General features: G+C 39.9%; 1 protein-coding gene and 1 long non-coding RNA gene across 4 annotated transcripts in view; both read right to left on the bottom strand.

The window, feature by feature from the left end:
• rbms3 (RNA binding motif, single stranded interacting protein) overlaps positions 1-11410 on the bottom strand; it is a 453566-nt gene extending 442156 nt beyond the window's left edge. The window contains exons 1-2 of one of the 3 annotated variants that reach the window (XM_047383175.1): positions 10939-11410; positions 7280-7463 (exon numbers count right to left, since the gene is read on the bottom strand). In XM_047383175.1, coding sequence (XP_047239131.1) covers positions 7280-7453 — 174 coding nt within the window. In that variant the 5' untranslated portion in view covers positions 7454-7463; positions 10939-11410. The remainder of the gene's footprint in view (positions 1-7279; positions 7464-10938) is intronic. The other 2 variants (XM_047383169.1, XM_047383170.1) reach the window with 2 other exon arrangements.
• Positions 11411-22793: 11383 nt separating this feature from the next.
• Positions 22794-26267, bottom strand: LOC124879916. Its single transcript, XR_007041159.1, has 2 exons — positions 26186-26267; positions 22794-23663 (listed from the first exon to the last, which is right to left on the bottom strand). It is a non-coding gene; the product is annotated as an uncharacterized LOC124879916 (long non-coding RNA).
• Positions 26268-26514: the final 247 nt, after the last annotated feature.

Genomic DNA, 26514 nt, shown 5'->3' with positions numbered 1-26514 from the left:
TCCATGTTCTCCTAAATGATGATCTGCCCCCAATACATATGATCTCACAATAGGACTTGACCTTGGTCACCAAACAAGGACTCAACCCAATTACATCCTGCTCTTAACACTTAAGAGACAAAACATTTACTGCCTCTTATAGGAATACATAGCATTTATTTGAGTGTTATAAAAATGAATTGAGATATGTAATCTACTGTACAACCTTCTACCAGTATTCAAAATAATACTCTAAACAGTAAATACATTGCTTTCTGTTTTGCAATTGACAAAATATCTTCTTTTTACTGTTTAGCCTTGACATCCAACCCACTAACACTCTCCAGCTCATTCTGAGGGATCCCAAAATGTCCTCAGAGCTGAAGGACAATACAGTTCCTCAAGAAAGTGCTGGGGTCCAACCCCAGTTGGACCTACCTGAAAACTGTCAAGAGAGAGGTGTCCAGGAGGCATTCTTGACAGAAGCCGAAACTTGTCAGCTGACTTCTTTCAATGTGGAGAAGCAGAGACTCCGACAGAATTCTTCCTGGATAACTGAATTCCTCTACCCATCTTTAAGGTTGGTCAGCCACCCTACAGTAGAATCTATATCCAAAATCTCAATGTTTTTACTAGGTTATGGTCAGACAGTAGTCTGACTAGAAACTGAGAGCTTCACCGTATGGCGTAGCTCTTCCTTCACCACAGCAGACTGAAGCAGTGGCGACTTTGCTGTAGTTATGGCTACGATCAAGTCCTCTGCTTGAGGCAGAGACTTGTTTTGGTAAAATCAATTTCAGACTACTCTATACATCATTCCAGAACTCCTGATCTTTCTCTATTTTCGCTCAGACAAACTTCAGCCAGGCCTTTAGGTTTTTCTAAATGATCAAATTTCCAAATTGTTGTCAGACCTCCAAACCGTTAGGTTAATTGGTTTCTGTAAAATGCCCTTAGGTGTGAAAGGGTGTGTGCATGGTGGTACGTCCTGTCTGTCCCTGTGTTGCAACCTATTTAAGGTGTTTCCAACTGTAGACTGCTGGAGATAAGCACCAGCTCCCCTGCAACCCTGTATGAAAGAAGTGGGTATAGAAAGTGTATGGATAATATAATATAATATATATGCACGGTGGTGCAGTTGGTAGCACTGTTGCCTTGCAGCAAGAAGGTCCTGGGTTCGATTCCCGGCCTGGAGTCTTTCTGCATGGAGTTTGCACCGGGTACTCCGGCTTCCTCCCACAGTCTAAAGACATGCCTGTTAGGTTAATTGGTCACTCTAAATTGCCCTTAGGTGTATGAATGAGTGTGTGCATGGTTGTTTTTGTGTTGCCCTGCGATGGACTGGCGACCTGCCCAGGGTGTACCCCGCCTCCCGCCCATAGACTGCTGGAGATAGGCACCAGCTCCCCCACGACCCACTATGGAATAAGCGGTAGAAAATGACTGCCTGACTATAATATAATATAAGTCATTAATATGCCCAAAGAGCATTTTGTATTTGTACACTCATTGATCAGATTTATTGGTATAATGATCAACCTGTGGAGAGTTGGGGCAAGCAGGGACTGCTTCCTCCACAAGACACTGATATCCGGAGGAGCAGGCTGAAATCAATGGGATGCCGGGATGCTATTAGAGCTCATGCAGCCAGACGCCCATGCAGCTACAATTTCAAAAGCAAAGTGTGGGAGGAGAAATAACAAAAGTTAATTATCTGGGCCCCGCCAGCTATCACGAAGGTAATCTGTAGAGTGGAGGACAAAAGGGGCAGTGGAAAATGTCTGCACACATTTTTTTCAATTCACTTCAATAAGACTGACATCTAGGACCAAGGTTTAACTTTAAACAATGATAATTTTGCATAGAACATATTTTACATTTATGTTTATATGATGCCTTTATTGCGTTCATGCACATGCAGATTATTTCCAAAGATACGGAGTAAGCAAGTTGGGAAATGTAAAAGGTCAAACTGCTGACAAGTTTCAGACTTTAGAGGCTGCATATTAAAGTGTGGTAAATCACTGCTGAAATGGCCACAGTGCAGCTGATGTCATATTGCTAAGCAAGGTGAGAAGCTATTTTACACTTGCCTTAAAAATCATTATGAGAATAAAGCTATTAAGAAAAAGCTCCATGACCATCTGGACAACAAGTCACCACAAAGTCAGGAAAATTCCTCTTGACCAAATCAGGCTTACATACGTTGATTTAATTGCTTAATAAACCTAGGTTTTATTCCCTTTCCAAGTATCAGCCACAGAGATTTGGATTCTCTGATCACTAATTTGAAGATCCCCACAGTCACTCAAAGCAATTTAATATAATCTTGCTCTTCTGTTCTTGAATGTTTCTCGTTTGTGTAATCAAATGTAACAGCAATAATCACTAGTACCACTATTTCACAGCACACATAAAGGCTCAGTCCCCAATGACTCATTTCTAATGATAGAAAGCACAATTTACCACTGTGAGGAAAAGATTGCTCTGTTTTACATACATATGAGAGATAAAATTAGCCATCTGCAGCAACAGAGTACATCCAAGCACCAACATCAACACACTTACACAGATATTCTTCTTAGAGAACTGCAGAGGATAATTATAAAACTGCAGGATCAGCGAGCTAGCTCCGACATGCAGCCACAGGCTTTTTGCTTGCTGACTTATTTCTGTGTTCAGTGAAGTTAATGAGTTAAAGGTCAGTGGGTTGCTATGGCACCAATTACTGCAACACTTTAAATCAGCACTGCAGCTCATCAACATTGGTGGTTGGCTGATTTTAGGGGATTTGAGCAAAGCTAATTGCAAAATAATAAGCACAGAAGCTCATCTCATAATGATGAGGCATGCACATGAAGCACGCTTCTGGGTTGTTGTAATGTTATATACTGCACTTCAGCGGGTGTCATGGATCAGCGCTCAGGTCAGGGTCAAAAATGGCCAAGATCCTGCTGGGGTTAAGAGCAGGGTCATCCTCATAAAGCTTCAGCTTTGAAAGGGAAGGTTGACCTAATCCTTTTAGGTATTCTTCCATAAAACACCTAGTCGAGCAGAATAGGTAAATTAAAAAAAATTATACTTTAGCTTTCTCTACCAACATACATTTTTAATTCCATCTGAGTATATCCATTGTCTTAATTTGAGGCCTATGTGGATTATTTTTGATCTGAAAGCTAATGGTTCAGGGTTTTTATGCCGGTTTTTCACCCGATCTTCCCCTTCCGACATACCCCGATCATCATGATGGCTCTTAAAATAATCTTTTGCGATATTCCTGCTGTGTGTGGTGTGTTAATAGGGATCTAGTCTGCTCGGAAGGACGTCCGGATTGCTTCGACCTCAAATCAGGGATATTTAACATGTTGGATTGTCTTGGCCCGATATCCTATCGTGTGAGGTGTTCCCTGAAGGCAAACGAGTACGCTGCTTGTTGAAGGTAACGTATGGCCAATCAGAATGCAAGGTGACGGGAACACGGAGGGAACGAGAGGGTTTGCGAAATTTCCCATCTGACATCTGAATGTTTGTGAGTGAAATCTGTTTGTGTGTGGTGAAGCTTCTAGCATGATTGCCAATAAAATGAAGGTTGCCATATTTGCCACATTTGCTTCAAGTAGGAGCTTTGATGAGTGAGAAACAAAAAAAATACATCTAATCTAACATCTATACAGCAGATCGTGAGTATGGTTTCAAATATGTGGATTGGAAATTAGGGCAAGAATACAATCACAGACACATGTTTTTTCAACAATGACTTGGTTCAAAAGATGCAGGAAACTTTACAGCAAGGAGTATCTGCTGGTTAACTGTTTAACTAAAGGGTACTTCATCAGCATGTATCAGAGTAAAATGAATTTCAAACCTTGACTTTATTTTCTTACCCCTGGGTAAAGCAGATACAGAAGCAGGCCTGGGGATTTAAACAGGCAAATTAACTTTCACTGCTTGACTTCCCCGACCTTTACACAACAGCTGAGTGAGCACACAGTGGCTTTATGCCACTACAGGTCAAACTGTTCACCCTCAATTTTTATGATGTATTACAAATATACAGTAAAGCAGACAAGATGCTGGTAACATTTCAGTACAATAAGAGCAATGATCCACTTCCACTGGTGAGGCCTTGATGATTTAACACTCCAGAAACAGAAATAAATTAGGCAGCAGGCAGCTTGCCAACCAGTTGGCTAAGCAGTGACAGAGGGACCAACACTTCCACGGCAACCTTTAGAGGAAGTGCTGCACTGCTAATTAACAACAGAGATAGGAAAAGAACATCAAAAATAAGTAAACAAATAAAGAGAAAAATACTCCCACAACTTTGTTTTACAAAGTCAGAAAGAGGTTTAATGACAGGGGCAGTCCAACTACGAGCTTGTAAGAAACTCTTAAATTTCAGAGTCTAACACCTTTATGCTTCATTGCTTCACAATGCTGCACCAACAGCCAATCGACAAAAAAAATAGCCATGCTGAACATGAATGCCACGTACTTCAAAACACAGTACTTCAATCAGTATCATCAAAGCAGGCAGGATTTATAATGCTCAGAATGCACTTCTTTTATCTAGCCTATAGAGGTGGCAGTGTTTTTAGACAGAAAATGCAGAAGAAATACTTGAAGAACGAAATTAAAATAAATATATATATCTATATCTATAGATATGTATATATCTAGATATAGATATAGATATGGATACATACAGGTCCTTCTCAAAATATTAGCATATTGCGATAAAGTTCATTATTTTCCATAATGTCATGATGAAAATGTAACATTCATATATTTTAGATTCATTGCACACTAACTGAAATATTTCAGGTCTTTTATTGTCTTAATACGGATGATTTTGGCATACAGCTCATGAAAACCCAAAATTCCTATCTCACAAAATTAGCATATCATTAAAAGGGTCTCTAAACGAGCTATGAACCTAATCATCTGAATCAACGAGTTAACTCTAAACACCTGCAAAAGATTCCTGAGGCCTTTAAAACTCCCAGCCTGGTTCATCACTCAAAACCCCAATCATGGGTAAGACTGCCGACCTGACTGCTGTCCAGAAGGCCACTATTGACACCCTCAAGCAAGAGGGTAAGACACAGAAAGAAATTTCTGAACGAATAGGCTGTTCCCAGAGTGCTGTATCAAGGCACCTCAGTGGGAAGTCTGTGGGAAGGAAAAAGTGTGGCAGAAAACGGCTGCACAACAAGAAGAGGTGACCGGACCCTGAGGAAGATTGTGGAGAAGGGCCGATTCCAGACCTTGGGTGAGCTGCGGAAGCAGTGGACTGAGTCTGGAGTAGAAACATCCAGAGCCACCGTGCACAGGCGTGTGCAGGAAATGGGCTACAGGTGCCGCATTCCCCAGGTCAAGCCACTTTTGAACCAGAAACAGCAACAGAAGCGCCTGACCTGGGCTACCGAGAAGCAGCACTGGAGTGTTGCTCAGTGGTCCAAAGTACTTTTTTCGGATGAAAGCAAATTCTGCATGTCATTCGGAAATCAAGGTGCCAGAGTCTGGAGGAAGACTGGGGAGAAGGAAATGCCAAAATGCCAGAAGTCCAGTGTCAAGTACCCACAGTCAGTGATGGTCTGGGGTGCCGTGTCAGCTGCTGGTGTTGGTCCACCGTGTTTTATCAAGGGCAGGGTCAATGCAGCTAGCTATCAGGAGATTTTGGAGCACTTCATGCTTCCATCTGCTGAAAAGCTTTATGGAGATGAAGATTTCATTTTTCAGCACGACCTGGCACCTGCTCACAGTGCCAAAACCACTGGTAAATGGTTTACTGACCATGGTATCACTGTGCTCAATTGGCCTGCCAACTCTCCTGACCTGAACCCCATAGAGAATCTGTGGGATATTGTGAAGAGAACGTTGAGAGACTCAAGACCCAACACTCTGGATGAGCTAAAGGACGCTATCGAAGCATCCTGGGCCTCCATAAGACCTCAGCAGTGCCACAGGCTGATTACCTCCATGCCACGCCGCATTGAAGCAGTCATTTCTGCAAAAGGATTCCCGACCAAATATTGAGTGCATAACTGTACATGATTATTTGAAGGTTGACGTTTTTTTGTATTAAAAACACTTTTCTTTTATTGGTCGGATGAAATATGCTAATTTTGTGAGATAGGAATTTTGGGTTTTCATGAGCTGTATGCCAAAATCATCCGTATTAAGACAATGAAAGACCTGAAATATTTCAGTTAGTGTGCAATGAATCTAAAATATATGAATGTTAAATTTTCATCATGACATTATGGAAAATAATTAACTTTATCACAATATGCTAATATTTTGAGAAGGACCTGTATATAATTTGAGTATATTGAGTAATAAGACAGGTAATTGACATGTTGAATATCAATTGCCTGTTTTAAAAAGTTAAGGTACCAATACTGCTAAAATCTTACGTCAAACATTTCTTACAGTTTATGGCTTTAAACGGGATGACCAGAGGTTTCTCCAACTGTTTGGAAGATAAAGTATCGCTGTCCTAAGAAGCTCTTTTCTCTCTACAAAAATATTGTAGATTACTACTCGAAAATTCAGAATTGTTAGTGCGAGCAATGACAAGTCTTCCACTCAGAGCTGCCAGTGGGCATTACTCCAGCCTTCTCGCGAATGTTTTCATATAACTGTTGTGTTTATTCTGCCTCTGTCTCTTCTCTGCTACGAGGCGTACAGAGCATCTTGGGCTGATTGACAGAAAGAGGTTCTGGCTCTTGCCAGGGAAGCATGATTGATGCCCTTGAGATGGAGCACAGCCAGCGAGGATTTCACTGTCACTCTTGGATGTGCCGAGGGCCCCAAGATGGCAGAGCGTTGATATATCTGAGAATGTGAGTCAGTGCTCACATGTGGAGTCTGTAAAAGCCACTTCGGTCTGCATATAAAAGTTAGCAAATTAAAAAGGTGCACACACTGACTGTGGTTCTGAGTTTGCTCTGATTGATTCTTTTAGCAACATAACACATTACCTACTTCCTTTGAAACTGCTGAGGCACTAGAGCAACAGTTTCACTTTTTTTTTAAATGCAGCGGTGTGCAAACAGGTCCTTCCACCCCTTGGTAACTCTCACACAAAATGTTTAACATCACTTGGAACCACAAAACACGCAAATCTCATTGCAGCTTTGCTTTTCAGCACTCCAAAAGATAACATGCTGAATGAGTAAGTGGGAATGTGGAGGACAGACAGGATGTAATCACTCAGCACACACAAGTATGTACACACCCACACAAACAGCATGACGGCAGCAGATGTGCATCGGAGGGGAAGTCATGAACCTACTTTTTTGTCATCTTTCTGGGTTGCTGGGTGTGCGTCCTTGCTTTGGTTGTCAGTGGAGGTCCGGCCGCTTGCGTCCATCTGTCCATCTTTCTCTTCATTCTGCTGACTAGCTACTGAGCTAGGAGAGTCCAGTGGGCAGGGCTCTGGCTGCTGAACACCACTTTGGACCTCCATCTTCCTCTGCCTTAACAAAAGAAGGTGAAATGTTTAAGCTGTGCAGAAAAAAAACACATGAAGTAGATAATAGAAGAAAGCTATTTTAAAATTCAAGTACCGGTAAAACATTTGATTTCATATTAAGAAAAACAAATTATATGCAATTAGTCGTATTAATGGACAAAATAGGCTGATTGTCATTCAATTTGGCCTTTATTGAGCTGAATGGAAGCAATGACATGAAAAGAATGTTTCTGAATAAAAACACAAAGACAACAGGCTCATACACGGGGTAATGACTACCATAATTAGTGAGAATTAACACGTTCGTATTTTCTAAAATTTGCAAACAAAATAAGGAAAGAAGATAACAGTGAAGAAAGTGGTGCTCATTGTCACGATACAGAAGGACGTTCTTTCTGAGAGCAAAAGCCTGCTGTAAGGTCTTAGAAAAGCCTTAGCTTCTTCGCCAAAAGGAGAGTGTTCACCACGCTATAAACCTAAAACCTAAACCTGAGTTAGGTCTATCGGGTTGAGGGGGAGAAGTGAATAGAGCAACAGCCAGCAGAAAGCTTTCAAGACAGTCTATCAGTTATTATTTTAATATCTGCTTTACTACTGTACATTTAAATGTAACTTGCCTTGCACAAGGCTTCATACCCATTAAACTTTTCAATTTACAATCACAAACTTTAACATATTTTATAACCCAAAGAAGTTCATTATTGTGAAGTGGAGGGAAACTTATACAATGCAAACTACCTGCCAGTGCTCTACCAGCTCTGCACAGAGACTGAAATTGTGGCCAATTTTCCTTTGCAAAATAGCTCAGATCCTGTTGAAGAAAAGCATCACCACAGCATGAAGGTGCCACCACCATCTTTCAAAGTAGGAATGGTGTGCTTATAGTGTTGTGAAGTGCTAGTTTTCCCCAACATAGAGTGTTTTGCATATAGGTTTCATCTGGCAAGACCACATTCTTCCACGTGTTTGCTATGCCCCCTTCATGGCTTGTGGCAGACTTCAAACATCTTAGCACTCTTTCATAAAGGCCAGATTTGTGGCCGTGTTTCGTTCGGATTGCAGTTGTGCCATACTCCAAATGGAATTGGGACAGTGCATCACAACATATTGCTTTAACACCAGACCGGTTTGCTGTGCACTTTGGTATTCAACAGATGTGCATCACTGTTCTCAAAAAAACAGAAGAGAGAATGCTCTACAAAGTGTTGTGCAGGGACCCTGGTTGAACAGTCTACTGTTCAGTTAAAAATATCAATCTAACTTGACCACCTGGCAACAGAAACAGAAAATACATTTGAATCAGTTAAACCTTATTTGCAATTTGATTAAACTTAATGTACATATCATATAGTTTATGTTCATATACTGAGATGTAAGAGACAGGGTGTGATTAAAGTACCAAAATGACATTTTTTACTCATCAAAACAGCTCTGATCAGGTGGCAAAACTCTGGAGTGTTGAACAGAGGTGGGTTAAAGAGTCAGAAAGTAAGATCAGAGTTACTTCAAATGTTTTTTTTTTTTCTTAAATAGAAGTAAAAAGCAGTTATTTAAAAAAAAATACACAACGATAAGTCAAAATGTATTTGACAAAAAGACTACTCAAGTAATGAGTAACTATTTGACTATTGATGTAATCAGACAGACAAGATAAAATAATGAGCAAATTCTGGTATTTCCAAAAAATTTGAAAAAACATTAAATTTTTTACAAATTAAATTAAGGCTCAAGACACAAATGTCCAGATCTTCCTTTTTCACAACATAAAACTTTTCATATAATTACCTGAAACTGGGTGGATGCTTGTCTGTATCTGTGCATTTTGGGTTAAAACATGCTTGGTTTTTACTTAGTGTAATGAACAGAGGAAAGTGGAGTAGCCAAAACCTTTACTGAGGTAGAGGTTTTATTAGCCTACTTTAAAATATTATTATTCAAATAGAACTAAAATGTATGGTCTGGTAAATCTACTCTTAGAAGTATCTTCCATGCCCCCAAAAAAGCTGCTCAAGTTAAAGTAACAGAATAAATGCAACTTGTTACTACCCACCTCTGGTTTTGAATGGCTCAAGATATCAGATCGTAAAACTCACTGCATGTAAAATGTATTACTTTACTCTAGGTTCTGCTGCAGAATAACAAACTCATTCGTGTGTAGTTCAGCCACCAGGGAAATGAATCAGCACAAACTGCCATGGTTGAGAGAGAATAATAAAACTATTATATTAGTAAAGGAAACATATCAGACAGTGTTTTCATTTTTTTACTAGTTACACTCTTATTCCCAAAAGAGAATTCACACCCTGGCACAAATCTGCAGAAATGTGCCGTTACTTGTCTTGGAGAGAAAATAGCTGGTGTGGATGTTTTCCTTTCTAGCTTTACTGCTCTCTCAGCTAGCAGCAGATACTGAGGTAGATGTTTTGTCATAGATCAGGTGAATAATTTTCAACGCCCTTGCTAGATTCAGAGCTGCAGTAGAAATACAAATATGTTTTGATCATCTTTTTAAGAAAGTCTGCAAACTGCAACCTGTGAGAACTGCCTTACTTCACTTAATAAGCCTTTAGTGGTCAGTCAGGGAACTGCAACTAATAGTACTTATAGATTAGCTTCGTTTTTTTTCAGCTGGATGTAACTCAGCTACCAAAAACGCAGGTTCATCTCAGTGCATCAAATGCATCACTATTGACTCCAAAGGACAATGCTGCAGCTGATCTCAGCATTAGAAATGAAGCCACACCATTACTCCAGGAAGCATAACATCACCGTTTACTTTTTCATTGAGCAAAGACTAGGATGTTTGAGGAACTCCTTATCAAAGGTGTTTGCATTAACATCCTAGCGCTGTGGAGCTGAATGCAAAACATCCTAGAACAGTTTATATTGGAACATCACAAACTTAAATAACCAAAATAATAACCTGAAACATATTTCTGTAGCTACATTTTAACAATATGGTTTTAACAGTGGTGTGTTGTAAAATAAACTGAAATATGTCAAAATTATCGAGAGGAAACCAGTATCAGGTTGAGGTTTACTTCGAAGAAACTTCATTGTGAATTCTGGAGCCATTAATAAGACATGACGGCTTCTTAGTTGCCTTGTTCATGCAGGTCCCAAATGAGCTTTTACTTCGTGTTTTAACATTGCACCACCGTGAGAACATTTAAGACAGCGCAGGTTGACGCACCTGTTGGTCATGTTAATTACCGCTTACAAAGTGCGATGCGCTAATTTATAGAGGGGGAAAAATGGCAAGAAGCCACAGATAAACGCCAGCTCTGAAAGTTGTGCGAGCTATAAAAACATGAAGATCTGATGATTCTTTATAGGTCAGGCCCAAAGCGAGACATTTAAGGAAGACTCGAACAGATATGTGTGAGCTAAGGCTGCCCCGAGTTACTTTATGAAAATCATTGCCGCAGTTTGACGGCATACCAACATAAATCACCGAAAGAAAAGGACAACCTAAATACCTCTGTCACCTCTTGGCTCTTCGCTATGTCAGAAGCATGTGAAGAGGAAGATGCGGTAGTGCAACTTGGCGTCTACATCTCTGTTGTTGCTTTGACGCGGAAAGCCACAGCAGCAGTCCGGGGCGCAACAACGAGCGAGTACTTCATTAAGTTGTGTTAGAAGTTATTCCGTCAAAAAGAGCCGGGCCGAGAGGCTTTAATGGGGGGTTATTTGCAGCGGAGGAGGTTGTCAGAGTCGCACAAGTCGTTGCTGCTGCTGCTGCTGTCACTAAACAATCCCTCCTTCTCCCCCTCCCACAGCCCGGTTACAGCAAGCTGGTGTGCAAGCATGCTGGGTTCAGGGACGCTCTGGAATATCTACCGCCAGAGTGACCACAACTTTACGGGCTTGTTAGCCCGAACTATTTCATGTTAACTACATTTTGAAGCACTATTTATTCCCTTACATCCAGCTCATGTTGTTACTGTGCGGTTCTTTTCGTTACTTCCTATATGTAAGGGTGGCGAAATCTATTGACAGTGGAAAGGGCCGACGTAAATGGTGAGGATTGAGGTGGAGCCCAGGTCAGTACAGGTAGAAAGTTATGCCCAAGGATATGCATACCCCTGGCAGATTTAAATTCATGTTTTAAAACAAGAGTTTCGTTTTTAATAGGAAAGGCAGACATTTCTCAGGATATAATAAACACACCACACACACACATGCATCTCCAAACACACACTCCTTTTTAGTACAGCAATCTTTAGCTCCCTCCACAGATTCTCTATTAGATTTGTGGCAAGCCCATCGTTAAATGGTATGATTTTGGTTTCTTTTTCAGGTTGGAACCTGCCATCAGTTATGAGACACCTGATCCTGCACTAAAGGCTGCTCCTGCCCGCTCTTCAGTGAGGCTCCTCTGTTCAGTGAGGAGTTCACCCTGACCACCTCTGATGTTTGGTTTAGGTTGTATCTGGGTTTTTGAACCATACATTTCCACACATCCATGCATACTAACATTATGGACAACTGATCAAACATTACTTTTTAAGTTTAGTTCAAATAAATAGATTTCTTAAAAAGCTAGCACCCAATTTTGTCTCTCTGCTTGTACAGTCATTGAGCCAGGCTGTAACATTTTAGGGTCAGGGCTGTGGCTGAGCCATTCCGAAACATTAATATTATTTCCAAACTAAATCTCTCGGGGGGTAACAATAATATTTGACTTAACTGTAGCTTTTTTACCACTGCTTTTACAGCAATTTAACAACATAATAACAGAAGCATGATCAACAACATTTTTACCCATTTTGAGGGTACAAATTCAGAGTGCAATTTTCTTTTACTCCCCCCAGTACAATCACAATAAAGACTATTGTATTGTAATTTTTATCCCAGATAGAACTGGTGAAAAAAAGAATGAGACCATTTCAAATCTTTCCACCAGGTATTTTATGATCCATCGTGGTAGTGGGGCAAAGTGGGTCAACAATCCATGAGAATCTTTCCTTTGGTGATACAAACAACAAAATTGGCACAAATTATGTCCAGGAAGTATTTTTCAAGAAAAGTATGTTATTCTGCTGAAAATCCAAGATGGCCACCTCATCAATGCAAAACAAAAGGTTTTCAAAGGAGAACATGAATGAACACAAATGTGTCAATGATCTAAACATCAAAATACATTTATTCTGAAGAACTCAATGGTGTAAATTGAATTTCAATGTGGCCACCGGTATTCAACCCTATTACGTGACTCACAATTTGCATTTCTAGAAGCTGTCTGATCACAGATATTGCATGAAGATGAAGGCCAACATTCATGACAATTCACTGAAATGCTGTGGTCAAGCTCTATTGGTTTGTATTATTTTGCACACTGGTGACATTACTGCTATGAGATTCAGCATGGGGTTCAGTGTCAGGTTGTAGTGCGTTAGCTGTAGTTTACTGTCATTGTGTTGCACTCACATTAGTTTGTTGTATACTTTAGTGTCCCAAATGCTATCTAATAAGTCCCTTTATATATCCCAATGAAACGTTTAATTAGTTGTAGTATTGTAATTAGATTGCTGCACCTAAATTAAAAGGCTGTGCCAGCATCACAGAGTGAGCCAAGGGTAACGGGGCTTCAGTTACCTGAATGCTGTACAGATCACACAGGACTTAAATGGCACTAGATCAATGATTGGGCTAGGTGTAGGGCACTGGATACTTAAACCTAGCTGCATCCAATGGCTTGATGTTTTGTACGTTTGGGTAGGTAATATGATAGCTCCTCGGCCTTTAACCGTATAACACAAGATGTCTGCCAGCGATCCATTATCTTGTGCTCCTAAAACTGACTGGAGGAAGTGTTACATCTGTCAGGCAGATACGAAAGAGGAGTTGAAGTCTCCCCCTGCTGTTTATAAGTGTAGTTCTAACGGACTAAAGAGGTGTTATAGTTGATGGTATCTGGACCCAAAGTTAGCCACTTAGTCAACCAGTATGAATTGGCATCTCAGGTCAAAGTAGCAAAATATTAGGCATCATGAGCAGACCAGTGAGTCTCATAAGTCTTATGAGACTCACTGTTCTGCTTTCAGATGCTTTTTCAATAGTCTAGGTGATAAGGCTTCCTTATATAGGCCAACGAAGAAGAACAAACGCTGACTTCTTTCGCCAAAGGCAGCTGCATCTTCCAGTGACATGAAGAAGCAGGTACTCAAAGATGAGTGTTGTTTGTTGTCGCAGCTCTTTATGTCCTGCCAGTCACGAGAATGTGGCTTGCTTGAGTTATTTAAGCATGAGAATCAGTCTTTCCCTGCAGCACTGAGTGACACAGGGAAACTCCACTCTGGTCAGAAGTCTCAGCTTGCAAATATTATGGAAACTACCATTTCTCCTCCTGAAACACAACCAGAAGGTGATACTATTATCACCTTCTGGTTGTTGATGGTTCCTTTCTTGTCTATTCATTGTCTCAAAAGACATCAAAGACAAAGAAAAATATACTGTCCAAGATGTAGTCCCAAAGATCCAGATTTAATGTCTATTGGACTTCAAGCCTGAAGGCTTGAAAACAAGCAATGACAGGTAAGATAGAATGACATAAAGTGGCAGACAAAATCAAACTAACTCCCTGCCTTCAAAAACCTCAGTCAATACCCACCTATCACAGAAGATGCAGATCTCAACATCATTGAGAGTGTTGTCATCACAAACACAGCACCAAATGCATGGTTGATGAGGCAACACTAGATTGTTTGCTCAGAAGCAAAGGCCCTTTGGTGCCATTCCACCGACATGTGCATCCCTTGTTCAGCATGTGAGATGATCTGCCATCCAAGCTGTCTGCAGATGGGGCCAGACAACAGTGTGCAAAATGCAAACTGAAAACCCTGGCAACTGGGGGTGGCAAAAAGATGGTGAAGTCTGGCAAGTTCTCTGGACAACCTTTCCACCCATTGCTCAGACTTGTGAGCAATTGATAAATTGCAGCTGCAAGACTGAATACCAAGGATGATGTAAAATGTCGGCTGAGCCTAAGGTGTACGCAGTTGTGTGTCTGCAAATGTTAGGACTAAACAAAGAGCCAATAAAAGCTGTACATAAACATCAACTTGTTCCTGGACTCACAACAAACAAGTCAATTGGTTTTATTACACTGGTCGTAAAAAACACAATTGGAGTTAACATTACCCTAAACATCAGCAAGATATAATCATATTTCCATTGCACTGATCAACCCCAGATAACCCATACCACATCTTCTAGCACTGTTGAAATGCAATATGCACAGTTTGCTGGCCTACCAAATGTCTCTACATTGAGTGGTCATGTGCCTAGAAATAAAAAAAACTGTGTTTGTTTAATTCCCATTGTATTGTATCATCATAATATTCAATCATTTAGATTTTCTAAATGTAGAATTGGATTTCTCGTACTCAAAAATATATATGTAGATATGTAGACCATCAAAACAGGATCATTACTCAAAATACAGTTCAAACACAAATGAAAACCACTTTGAATGGCAGCCATATTGAAAAATGGTGGCCATTTTGAATTTTCAGGTGGATAATGTACTGTGATGATAATGCACTTTTCTGAGAGATTAGGTTCTAATGCATTTGTGTGTCATATTTCGGGGTTGTATCACCTAGTGAAGGATTGTTTCAGCAATCTGCTGTACTATGCTATGGGATTCCCTAAATCCCATTTTATAGGATTAACCAACATAATGTAGAGTAAAGTGTATGGTGTAAGGAAAATGATTCAGTAGTTTTTACATTTGTTTACAAATAAAAATATGAAAAGTGTGGTGTAAATTTACATTCAGCCACTTCCAGGCAATCATTTTTCTCTCTAGTTACAGCTGCAATTCTTATGGGGTATGTCTGTCTTTACTAGCTTTGTACATCTAGAGACTGATGATTTTGCCCATTCTTCATTGCAAAATAACTAAAGTTCAATCAAATAGGCTTGCAGCAAGAAGGTCCTGAGTTCGATTCCCAGCTGGGGGTCTTTCTGCATGGAGTTTGGATGTTCTCTCTGTGCATGCATCGGTTCTCACTGGGTACTCCGGCTTCCTCCCACAGTCCAAAAATATGCCTGTTAGGTTAATTGGTTAATCTAAATTGCCCTTAGGTGGGAATGAGTGCATGGTTTAATTCAATTCAGTTTATTTATATAGCGCCAATTCACAACACATGTTGTCTCAAGGCCCTTAACAACAGTCAGGTTTATACATTCCAATTAATCCTAACCATTGAACAGTGCAGTCAGATTCAGTTATTTATTTATTCAAATTGGATAAAATGTTTTTCTGTCTAAGGAAACCCAGCAGATCGCATCGAGTCAGAGACTTGCAGCATTCCCTCCTCCTGGATGAGCATGTAGAGACAGTGGACAGTCACTGGTGTTGACTTTGCAGCAATCCCTCATACTGAGCATGCATGTAGCGACAGTGGAGAGGAAAAACTCCCTTTTAACAGGAAGAAACCTCCAGCAGAACCAGGCTCAGTGTGAGCGGCCATCTGCCACGACCGACTGGGGGTTTGAGAGAACAGAGCAGAGACACAAAAAGAACAAAGAAGCACTGATCCAGGAGTACTTTCTATGGGAAGGAAAAGTAAATGTTAATGGATGTAGTTCCTTTAGTTGTTTCATCTAGAAAGAAAGAACAGATAAACTCTGAGCCAGTTTTCAAGTCTAGAGGATGAAAGAGAGCACATAGAGTTAGTCACAGTAGAAGCTCAGTCAATTTCCATGTCTAGGAGAGAGAAAGGGTTAAACACTGAAAGACAGGGCCAAGTGGATCATCTGTAGAAGGTGAGCATTAAGTTGTTGCCAGCAGAAGCTTGGATGATGCCCCTCTCCAGAAAGGTGTCACAGGTAAACACAGAGCCAGGTCAGGTTTAGCTTCTAGGAAGAGAAAAGAGAGAACAAAGTTAAAAGCTGAAATAACAGCAAATAATGCAAAATTGGAGAGTAGTGTGAGAATGTAGCGAAGAGGGTGAAAGTGGTCATTATGTCCTCCAGCAGCCTAAGCCTATAGCAGCATAACTACAGAGATAGCTCAGGATAATTGTATTGTAAAAAAAAATTGGGAATAGCTCAACAAATTAATACTACTTCTACCAAATGAACAGTACTGTTCATTGTAAAAACAGAAATATAAAAACTATAGGCAGTAATATAAACAACATGATATTGCTTACAGTTGTATAACCCTTCCCTTGGCTAGTTTAATACTTTATACAAGTAATGAGAAAAATATACTTAATATTAAACTGGTATGCAGAATACTTACTGCCTAATTTCAACCTAAAACCATTAACAAATCATTCATCCACTGACGCATAGACAATATATTACTTACTTTTTTCCTTTTCGTCTACTGTAACTCTATTACCTATGTAAAGACAGGCACTAATGGTATCTGCCTTTGTATGGACATCATAGGTCAGCAAGTGATATTTTTCCTACTTTGAGTAGTAAGATTAACATGACATATCCTATGTAAACTGTGATTATTACCGGACCAAATGTTTCTTAAGAGAGACACCAAGGAATGGGACCGGTTGCTTCCCAGGTGAATCACCTGTTTTAGGTGCTGTCCTGCTGGCGCTGGGGGCTCTCCTTCACTTCACAGTCACCGCTGCTCGAATAGAACTCGGCCACATAAAGGCTCTTGTCGATGCTGCTGGGGATTTGCTTGATGTCGGTCACCAGCTGCTCTTGATGGCCTTCAGGTGGAAGCGGTCCTCTGAGGTGATCAGGTTTATGGCCAGACCCAGGTGACCAAACCTCCCTGACACCAGAGAAGCACATCTGAAGTATTAAATTCATGTTCGTATCAATTCAGAGTGAAACTCAAACCAAAGAAGCTGCAGGCTCCTCAGGCATGGTGACAACTCTTCATCCAGTCCAGGTTCTGCAACCAAAGAGCCGTTCTGCCCTCAGTCCAGCCAGATTAAAATGGTTTAGAGCCACTAATGGTACCTGATCTTCTGAATAAACGCAACTTCTAATTTTTGAAAAATATCTACTTTCTGAAAATTATTTTTAAACCCAAAACTAGAAATAAAATGAAGGTTCTTGAAAAATAAAGAAAAACTAAACTTTAGCAAAAAGAGGATGAATACGTCATCTTCTATGGGATGTTAGTATTTCTGATGAATGATGTAAAAACAAAAAAAGCACATAGTTTCCAACCTGATGGCAAGAAAATATCTAAACATATTACTGGTACTTTTAGTGTCTGTTGTTGAAATTCAACAAGATCCAAAGAGCCACCTGTGGCTCCGGAACCACAGGATGAAAAACCCTGATCCAATCTACCTTTGGTTATTGGTCAACAACCATAAAAAGAACTAAACAAGTGCAGCCTACAGAACCAAAACCAGTTTAAACAAATTACAGGACCGTCTGCTTGGAAGGAAGATGTGAAGGAATGTGGATTGGATCTGGATGCTTTACAGTGTTTAAAGTCCAAGGCACAAATTAAAAAGCTAAAATAAAAACCATATCCTACCTGTTGATGACCCACATCATCAACGGGTTTATCTTCACAAGAAATGCAGCGGCTGCGGTTCCGTGTATGTTCAGAGGACACATCTGCTAACGCCACACATTCCTTCAGACTGGAGGAACCAGACTTCTTTAATAATAATAATACTGCCTAATTTCAACCTAAAACCATTAACAAATCATTCATCCACTGACACATAGACAATATATTACTTACTTTTTTTTTTTCGTGTACTATAACCCTATTACCTATGTAAAGACAGGCACTAATGGTATCTGTCTGTGTATGGACATCATACGTCAGCAAGTGATACATGAGGTTTTTTATTGCATTTTTGTACTATAAAACGAAGTTATATAAGCATAGTAAAAATTAGAATCAACTTTCTATTATTCCTACTTCGTGTAGTAAGATTAACATGACATAGCCTATGTAAACTGTAATAATTACCTGACTAAATGTTTTTTAAGACTTCCCTAAACAATCTTTTGAGAATTAGTGGGGCAATGTGTTTGTTAGGACTTAGAAATGGCCACAAGGTGGCAACATAAACTCAGTAAACAAAGTCCACAGTATGTTTAAAAAATCCTGCTTGATGATGCTTTTTAAAGGCAGACTAAAGATTTTAACTGAGACCTTAATGTCTCATATGTCATGTTTCCACCTTTATTTATGTTTAAGAAATGAATGGATGCTTTATTTATGACATATTGTTTCATGTTTAAGAATCTGACTTAGATCTGTTTTTACCCCAAAGATGAAGTCTTCCAATCTGTTGCACAGAGATACAACATGAGGACGGCATCATATGGGTACTGGTCCATTTGGTCTCCATTATCCTTGTGTGCCTCATCTTATAGCAGCAAGCATTCTGATGCACCATCTCATCCAAGCAGGAGGGATTTCACCCAAACACACAACTGCTCCAACAGCCCGATCCTCGTCTGTTCTGAAAGAGCTGCCACTGCCAGACCAGGCAGCCCAGCAGCAGGAAAGGCAGGAGGACCGGCAGGCGGACAGGCTGCTGGGTAGGACAGGGAGACTCAGACCCCTTCAGCCATATTCAGACAGGCATGTGTCCTCTGTGTAAGCCAGCAGGGACACACAGTCAGGCATGCTGATAGGCCCTGCCGGCACCAGCAGATGTTTTCTGGGTATTGTTTCACCTCCCTGGTAATTGTTTTCCTTCAGGGCCAGCCAGGGGAACAAGGTGCCAGGTTATGTTGTGGGAAGGAGTTACAGAGAGATGGGGCAACACACTGTCTTATCAGGCTGCTTCCCACAGGCTGCCCAGCTCTTTCATTGTGCTCCATGTGGCTTGAAATACAGAATTCCAAATGGAATATGGAAATTATAAATATCTCTCTGCTTTGCATTCAGTATTGCAATCCTGGATAGGCATCCAGGGGCTCACTGTGACCACAAACAAAGTAAAAGAAGAAAAATGCGATTGGACAGTGAGATCAGAGTTCAATTTGCAAAAGCATTTACTCAACTAAAATAAAATGTCCAGTTGCACATCTTTCTATGGGTTTTACTATCTAATTTAACTCTGGTGCATGCAGGAGTACCTAAAAAATTAGATTTTGTAGTATCTTGTTGTTTGTGAAGTCAGTTTTTCCACAATGACACTTAGAGGCTTGCTATGGCACAGAGAACAACTACTGTACTCAAACTGTGTTATACACTGTTATCCTGTGATACCACAGTGAAAATGCCCTCTTAATTAGCACGTTGAACTAAAAAGACCTTATTGTAAGGACAGATGTTCACCAGGCCTCACATGAAAGGCAGAGGCAGGAAAAGCCCACTAGGGGGCACTTTGAGACTTTGGGTCAAGAGAAAAAGTAACACGGCTTCTCTTGCAAACTGTTCAGAGGTTTGAGATTGATTAGTATAACATTTCCGTGCTTTTTGTCACAGATTTGTAGTTTTACCTCTCTGTGATATTCAATTGTTACTGGACGTTAGGCAGTGTTATGGTGCAAACCTTTAGAGCTGGTCTCAAATCTTAAACTAAAAGCTGCTCAACATTCCATGCCTGCAAGGGAGGTTGATTTAAACGAGAGATATCTTGAGATATATTGAAGTTTCAACTTGTTGTAATGGCAGGCTGCACTCCAGGGAACCTAAAACCCTCACTAAAAGCCAGGGTCAACAATTTTCCAGACTGATGCAACATCTAAGCAAGTTTATTCAGCCGGCTCTTTAAAAATATCTAAAGATCTAAACTCAAATTTCCATTTTTGTGCTGCTCAAAGCCAGAAGATTTGTGAAAACTATATTTTCTTTGTAGTGTTTCTTTACTGTCAAAAGATTTAACTTAATAAAAATAAGATTGACCCTGCACTGAATTTCTTCTCTGTGAAAAGTTCCTATTTTTCTGCACATGATCCATGAAGACCTTTTTCTTTATTTAAGCACATATTGCATCTTCCACCAGTGCCTGGGAAATAAAAGGGCTACATGGTCACATGACAGCTTTGTGAAATTGTTGCAGTTTAGGGGAAGGTGCACAATGGTCCAGCCCAGTCACAGTGTAGCACCTTCAGCTGCAAATTTCTGACACCCAGAATGAAGAAGTCACAGCAACTGTAGGATCAGACTTTGCTGGATGAGATCTATTTGCACACAGCGCAAGTAGCATCCTTAAACAGGCAGAAGAGTGGATGAGGATTAAAATATGTATAGGGAAATATAAAAAATTTTTCTACAGTGAAAGAATGCCTATTGCATAAATATGCATAAGCACGTTTTATTTTTCTTTCATTTGTGTGCTTGCTTTTTTGCACATGCATGCCCGCTCATTGCCACTGAATCATACCTGTTAAAAATGATAATTCCATGACTCAAACCCTGCCTACTGAGAGAATGATTGAAAGCTCAGGCAAAGTTCACAAACCACATGGCAGATATTCGCCAAAATACAGCCGCTGCTGCTGTGAGTAAGAGTAAACCCCTCTGAGTCACAGACAAGGCCCTTGAATGGTTTACATCAGACATTGATTTTCGTCATTATTTTTCCTGGTCACTGGATTATTTTTAAATTCATATAATAAATGCAGTGCTGTATAACTAGTATGTTTTTACATTTGTCTCAAGTATAAATTTAGCCGTTGGGAAGATAAAACCACAGTATAAAGCTCTGCTTTAATGAGATAGTGCTAATAATGTGTAAAATATTACTTCATAATACAAATATTTTTACAATAGCTTCATACATCTTTCGAACAAAAGCAGAATGTGTTCCAAGAGTAGTTGTTTTGCTAAAACTAGCAAGAGGACAAAAGAACTGCGCCTGCTGATATACCATGTGTCATCTGCCTTGTTTGTTTGTGTGTGTGTGTGTGTTTCTGCATGTAAGTGTGGGTGCCAATAAGGGAGAGCATGCATACATTTGTGTCATCCGTCGAGCACGCAGAGGTGGCAGTTTTTGTCTTTTCTTGGGTGTGAACTGAGAAAGGAATTGAGCACAATGAGTTTTAAAAATGATATGCGGAGGTACTAGACGGTAAAAACACTTCATCTAAGCATGTTTTGAAATATTACCAAAATCTTTCTATATATATATATATATATATATATTTATATTAATTTAGAACAGTTTTTAAAAGTGTTACAAAAAATCAATTAGGTTTTGCTGATTCTTGGCTTTAATGTGTAAAATATTTAGAAATTGTTTTGACTTTAAAACATATCCCATCACTCATGATTTAATCTTAACAAATCCTGGACTTATTTTTGAAATTATTTTGAATTTTTTGAGGCATCTCCAAAACTCTACCTACATTTTGAAACATAAATAAAGGAAATATATTTATACATTTTTTTCAAAGATGTTTTAAAAATCAGTCTTGTTGATTTTTAGCTTTATTTTTTTATATTTCTTGATTTCGCCTATTGTTTTGTTTGTAAAACATATCTCATCACCTATGCTTTAATCTTAACACATTCTGGACTTATTTTTGAAATATTATTTGAATGTTTTGAGTCCAGCTCCTGCACATCGGTTAATCACAGCATCTCTGTCTAAAACTAAACGCCCAAGTGTTACTTTGTGATTGTTGATGTTTCCAGGCTTGGGTTGAATCATTAGGAAGTGATTCTCTCTAACAAGGGCTAAAGGAGCTGTCAGGAGACATTCACAGGCAGGTTTCGCCATGGAGAGTGTGAGGAGTCTTATCAGGGTCTTAGCTGTTTTGCTGTGCCTGTTTATAAAGAGGCTGCTTTATTTGGAGTGAATGCATTCTAGCAAGGTCTCTACTGTTGCTGTGCGTTGATTAAAAGTGTTTTCACGATTACCCGTAGTGAGTCTATTCCAGTCTAACAGGGTTACTAGCAGTTTTAATGAAGGGGAGTAATCGTTACATGTAAAAGGGGGTTGCTGGGGTCTTGTGCTGTCTTTCTCTGCCTTCTAGCTTGTAGCTGCATTAAATTTCCCACTTGACATTTTTCTTTTGTTAACAAAGAGGTGATCATTATGTACAAATTCTCAACTTTCATAATATTACTTCCCCTTCTTTTTCAGAAATGTCTTCTTAAGTCTCTTTAAAAGTGTCTAAGCTACAATGAGAGTCATGCAGCTTTATTTTTGTGTGTCTTTGTTTGGCTGTTCTGCATCCTCCTTCCTCTTCTGAAGTTACCGTTGCCCGCTTGCTTGTGTGGCTTCAATGCTCCACTCATTTAGTTGGCTGTGGTCAGCCTTTTGCATTCGCTGGTGTGATTGAATTTCTCACAGCTTCTCGTGAATGTGTTTTTTGAAAGTCCTATTCAACATTTGGTGCAACTATAATCGGCACCAAGCCACTACGCTCATGCAGACGTGTCTGTGGATTCACACATTAAGGCCCTCATAAGTGTTGTGCCATCTCTTTATTTATTTTTTTCTTCCAAGTTGCAACTTTAGATTTTTTTTAAGTTGGAGGAAGGGAGCATGCATCAACTCAAAGTTCAATAAAATCCACGGTGTGATGAAAAAACATTTTAGTGAAAAGGCAGGAAAATGTCCTTTTTTACAATTGAATTTTTGAGAAACGATGCAAGCAGTAACACAACAGTAATTATTAAAAGAATGCATGTAAAAATCATTTAAAGCTCCAAAGCCTTAAGCTTCACTGACACATTTATTGTTAGAAGGGACAACGTGCTTTTACTTTTACCGCCTTCACATTTGGAAATAGTTGTAGAAGTGTCTTTGCCACCCCTGACATGCTTTTTTTTTAACAACCAACAGATCGCACTCTCACTTCTCTTTTTTTCATGTTTTTCTCAAAGAAACTCTCATCATCTTAAATTTAAACATTAGAACAGGCACCGGACTATGGCTATTTGTGTGAGGCAGGAGATGGCTTTGTCCCTGGGTACACCACGTCCCTCTAGTTATCAAATCAAACAATTACACATTGCAGTCTTGGAGCAGAAAATTACATTTTGACACAATCGTGAGCCTTTTGATTAATAAATTGTAGCTTCTGACTCCATGCTCTGTTATTTTTTTTTCTTCTCTGCTGGGGACAATAGATAATAATTGCGTGACATGTGAGGGTATAATGAAGTGACTGTCTTGTTATTGACAGGGGAGCCTCCTAAAGGCTTTAGCGGAAAGTAAGCGCTTCAAACAGAGCCCCTCCGGTGCACAGATTATTACGAAGGCCGTTAAAATGAGCTAATGTTCTTCTGCCAGTGCTCCTCTCCAAAGGGACGAGAACTGAGTTTGCCGTCTCCCAGCTGCAAAACAGAGGTGTAAATTAAAGATAAAAAAAAAAAAAGTACTGACACCAGGCTGGGGTAACAGTACATGTATTTCTCTGATTGAAATGTGAAATTCCTCTGTTTCAACTAGAAGTTGGTGTTCATGTAAAGTTTCCATCTTAAATCAAAACCGTTTTTGGAAGATTTTTTTTTCTTTTATTCTTGTTTTGTATTATGTACAAAGGAGTCGTTTCAAGCTACAGGGAAAACAAGAAGTTTATTCAAAGCTGCTTATTTATTTTGTGTTGCCACCACTTCCCCCAGGTACTTATTAGCAATGACAGGATGATTTCTGATTTAACAGCATTGAGGCAGGTGTAAATTTCACACACACAATTCGGCTCCACACATTAACCCAATTAATTTTGAGTATCTTCTTCTAATCCTCTGTTTTGCCTGTAGAATAGAGTCCAAAAGGGGTTGAGATGTTATTTTCTTTTTTTTTGTAAACAGCATAATTTCATTTTATCTTTATAGATCTAAAGAAGTGTCTGAAGAAGGCGTTGGCCAAAAACTTTGCAAAATTCTTCTGTCATACTGTTCATTTGATTTAAAGTGCTTTTAATGAGATCCCAAAGAGAGTGCCCGAGTGACGGGTGTTTTCTCTGGTAGCATGGACCATATAGTCACCATTTTGTTAGCGTTTGTTCTGCAGGTGCATCATGATGCGCTGTTTGGCATGCTGATCCCCAATTTATTCGACTTTGAGCAGAACTGGGGTCACATTGGCGTCCTCTGTTTGAATTAATCAAGTTAATGCTTCTTGGGTCGTCCACATGGCCGTCATCCATCTGTGCTGATATCCAAGGCTTTCTTGGCTACTGGTCATTTGTTACTCTTCATGATTCGACAATACCAGGGTGGAAGGGCTACTCGCATCTTTACAGATATTGGCACCACAGATGTGATACTCCTCACCTCTTTGCTTGTGGCATGGTCAACCCTTGTGAGACAGACAGCCAGCACACCTTTAGATGCAGGTGTGCTCATGCTTGATGGTGGCCAACATTCAGATACACGAAGAGCAACTGGGAACACTGCCTTCTCATATTCATTGGCGTTAAGATGGACAGTTTTAAAGAACTCAGGTAGCCTTACTCCACTTCAGCCATGTTGCTTTTACTTAAACACGGTCATCGGGGAGGGTACCGCAGTTGGCACAGGCCAGGGAACCGCTGTATTTAAACTGGATTACTTTGTTGAGGTTCTGGTCACTGATTTGGATGGTTCCTTTAAGGCAACATTGTGCTACCCCTCCATCACCTGTTGCTGTGCAAAGCTGGCCAGCCGCTCAAAGCTGCTCATAGAAGGCTCCTACACTTTGCCCTCACTTAGAAGAAAGATAACTTTGGCTGTTTTGCAAATATTTATGTTTACAAAAAACAAGAACAGTCATAACATTGAAACTGAGGGAACACCTCCCATCACTTATTGTTAGCTAACACTGCTTTGAAGCAACGGTAGGCAAGCCACAAGCTGCATGTCTGTTTAGCAGCTGACGGCAGGTTGGCTACCTGAGCTGATAGCCTGACCAATTAACCGACTAGTATCAGCATATTATACTTCTAGTTTTTTTCTATTAAGAGCAAAGGAAAAGATATGCAGCAAAATAAGCCGTCAAGCACAACTTTAGCAGATATTTATTGTAGATTTTTATTTCTTGTCTACATGTGAAAATCAAAATAATATTCAAAACATTTTATGGATTTCATTATTATAACTGTAACAATGAATAAGTTAGATTATTTCAGCAGCAGTAGTTATTTAAAAGTAAAACTGATAACATAATGTTGTACTTTTATTTATGTGTGTTAATACCATGGTATTGTGGTATTTTTAGCATGAAAGGTTTATTGACCATCTGTGTTTTTCTTTTCTAACAGTGACATCAACATAACATTAAACACTACAGGTTGGGTATTAACATTGGTAAAAGAGGCTTTAAGCAAACACAGAAGCATATTTGATTGTGTTGAGTTGGGGGTTTGCAGGATAACAGTGAAAATGTTTTCCACTTTAAGAATGTGCAAGATCTCATGCAGTTGTCTCTCTTTGACTCTCTATCCCTCCTCTCTGCTGGCGCTAAATCACACGTTAGTACAGCCAGTGGATGTGTTGACAGTTTTACAAACAGAAATGTAAAATGCCATACTCAAGGGGGTCCAAGAGATAAGGTGGGGAGCTGCACGGGGCAGGAAATGGAACAAGCAGAAGAAGTCTCATTAAAACCCCTTGGCTTGGTTGTTTTCATTACATAAGGAATGACACACTATTACCAGTATGCCTCACATGCCAGCTGAAGCAACCCTCTGGGTTAATATGACCGACCTAAATATGGCAGACAGTACAGCACATTCCACAGTTAAAGATTGGTAAAGGTTTTAGAGGTAATTTATATTTCATGTCAGCTGTATGATATCGCACTTTTTACCTCCCTTACCATCCTCTTCCACAGAGCTGTGTGCAGGTTGGTGCATGTTTGTGTGTGTTTCTCTCACCTCCTCTCTGCATGGTGTGACTGGCAGGTGTGGTCCAGCAGCTGCATCTCATTGAGACCAATCAGGAGGAGTTTAAGAGGCGTAGACACCAAGTGGGAGATGCCAGATTGTTAGCTCTTCTGGCATGGTAATTAGGCCTGCATTTTGTATGCCTTTTGCTCCCTTAGGTTCCAGCTCTTACCTGTGTCTGTTTCTCCCTTTTATCAGGATCCAATCCATGTCTGTGCTTACGTTCCCTTTCACGTTCCTCCTCTGGTCTCTGCTGTTAATCTTCTTCGTTTCCTTTCTCATCTACTTACCTCACACTCACCTGGCAGTCCATCCTCCGA

This window comes from Girardinichthys multiradiatus, chromosome 13 (genome assembly GCF_021462225.1).
Source record: "Girardinichthys multiradiatus isolate DD_20200921_A chromosome 13, DD_fGirMul_XY1, whole genome shotgun sequence".
In the NCBI taxonomy this organism is placed as follows: Eukaryota; Metazoa; Chordata; class Actinopteri; order Cyprinodontiformes; family Goodeidae; genus Girardinichthys; species Girardinichthys multiradiatus.
Note: the sequence above shows the minus strand (reverse complement) of the source record. Positions and strands in the feature narration are given on the sequence as shown.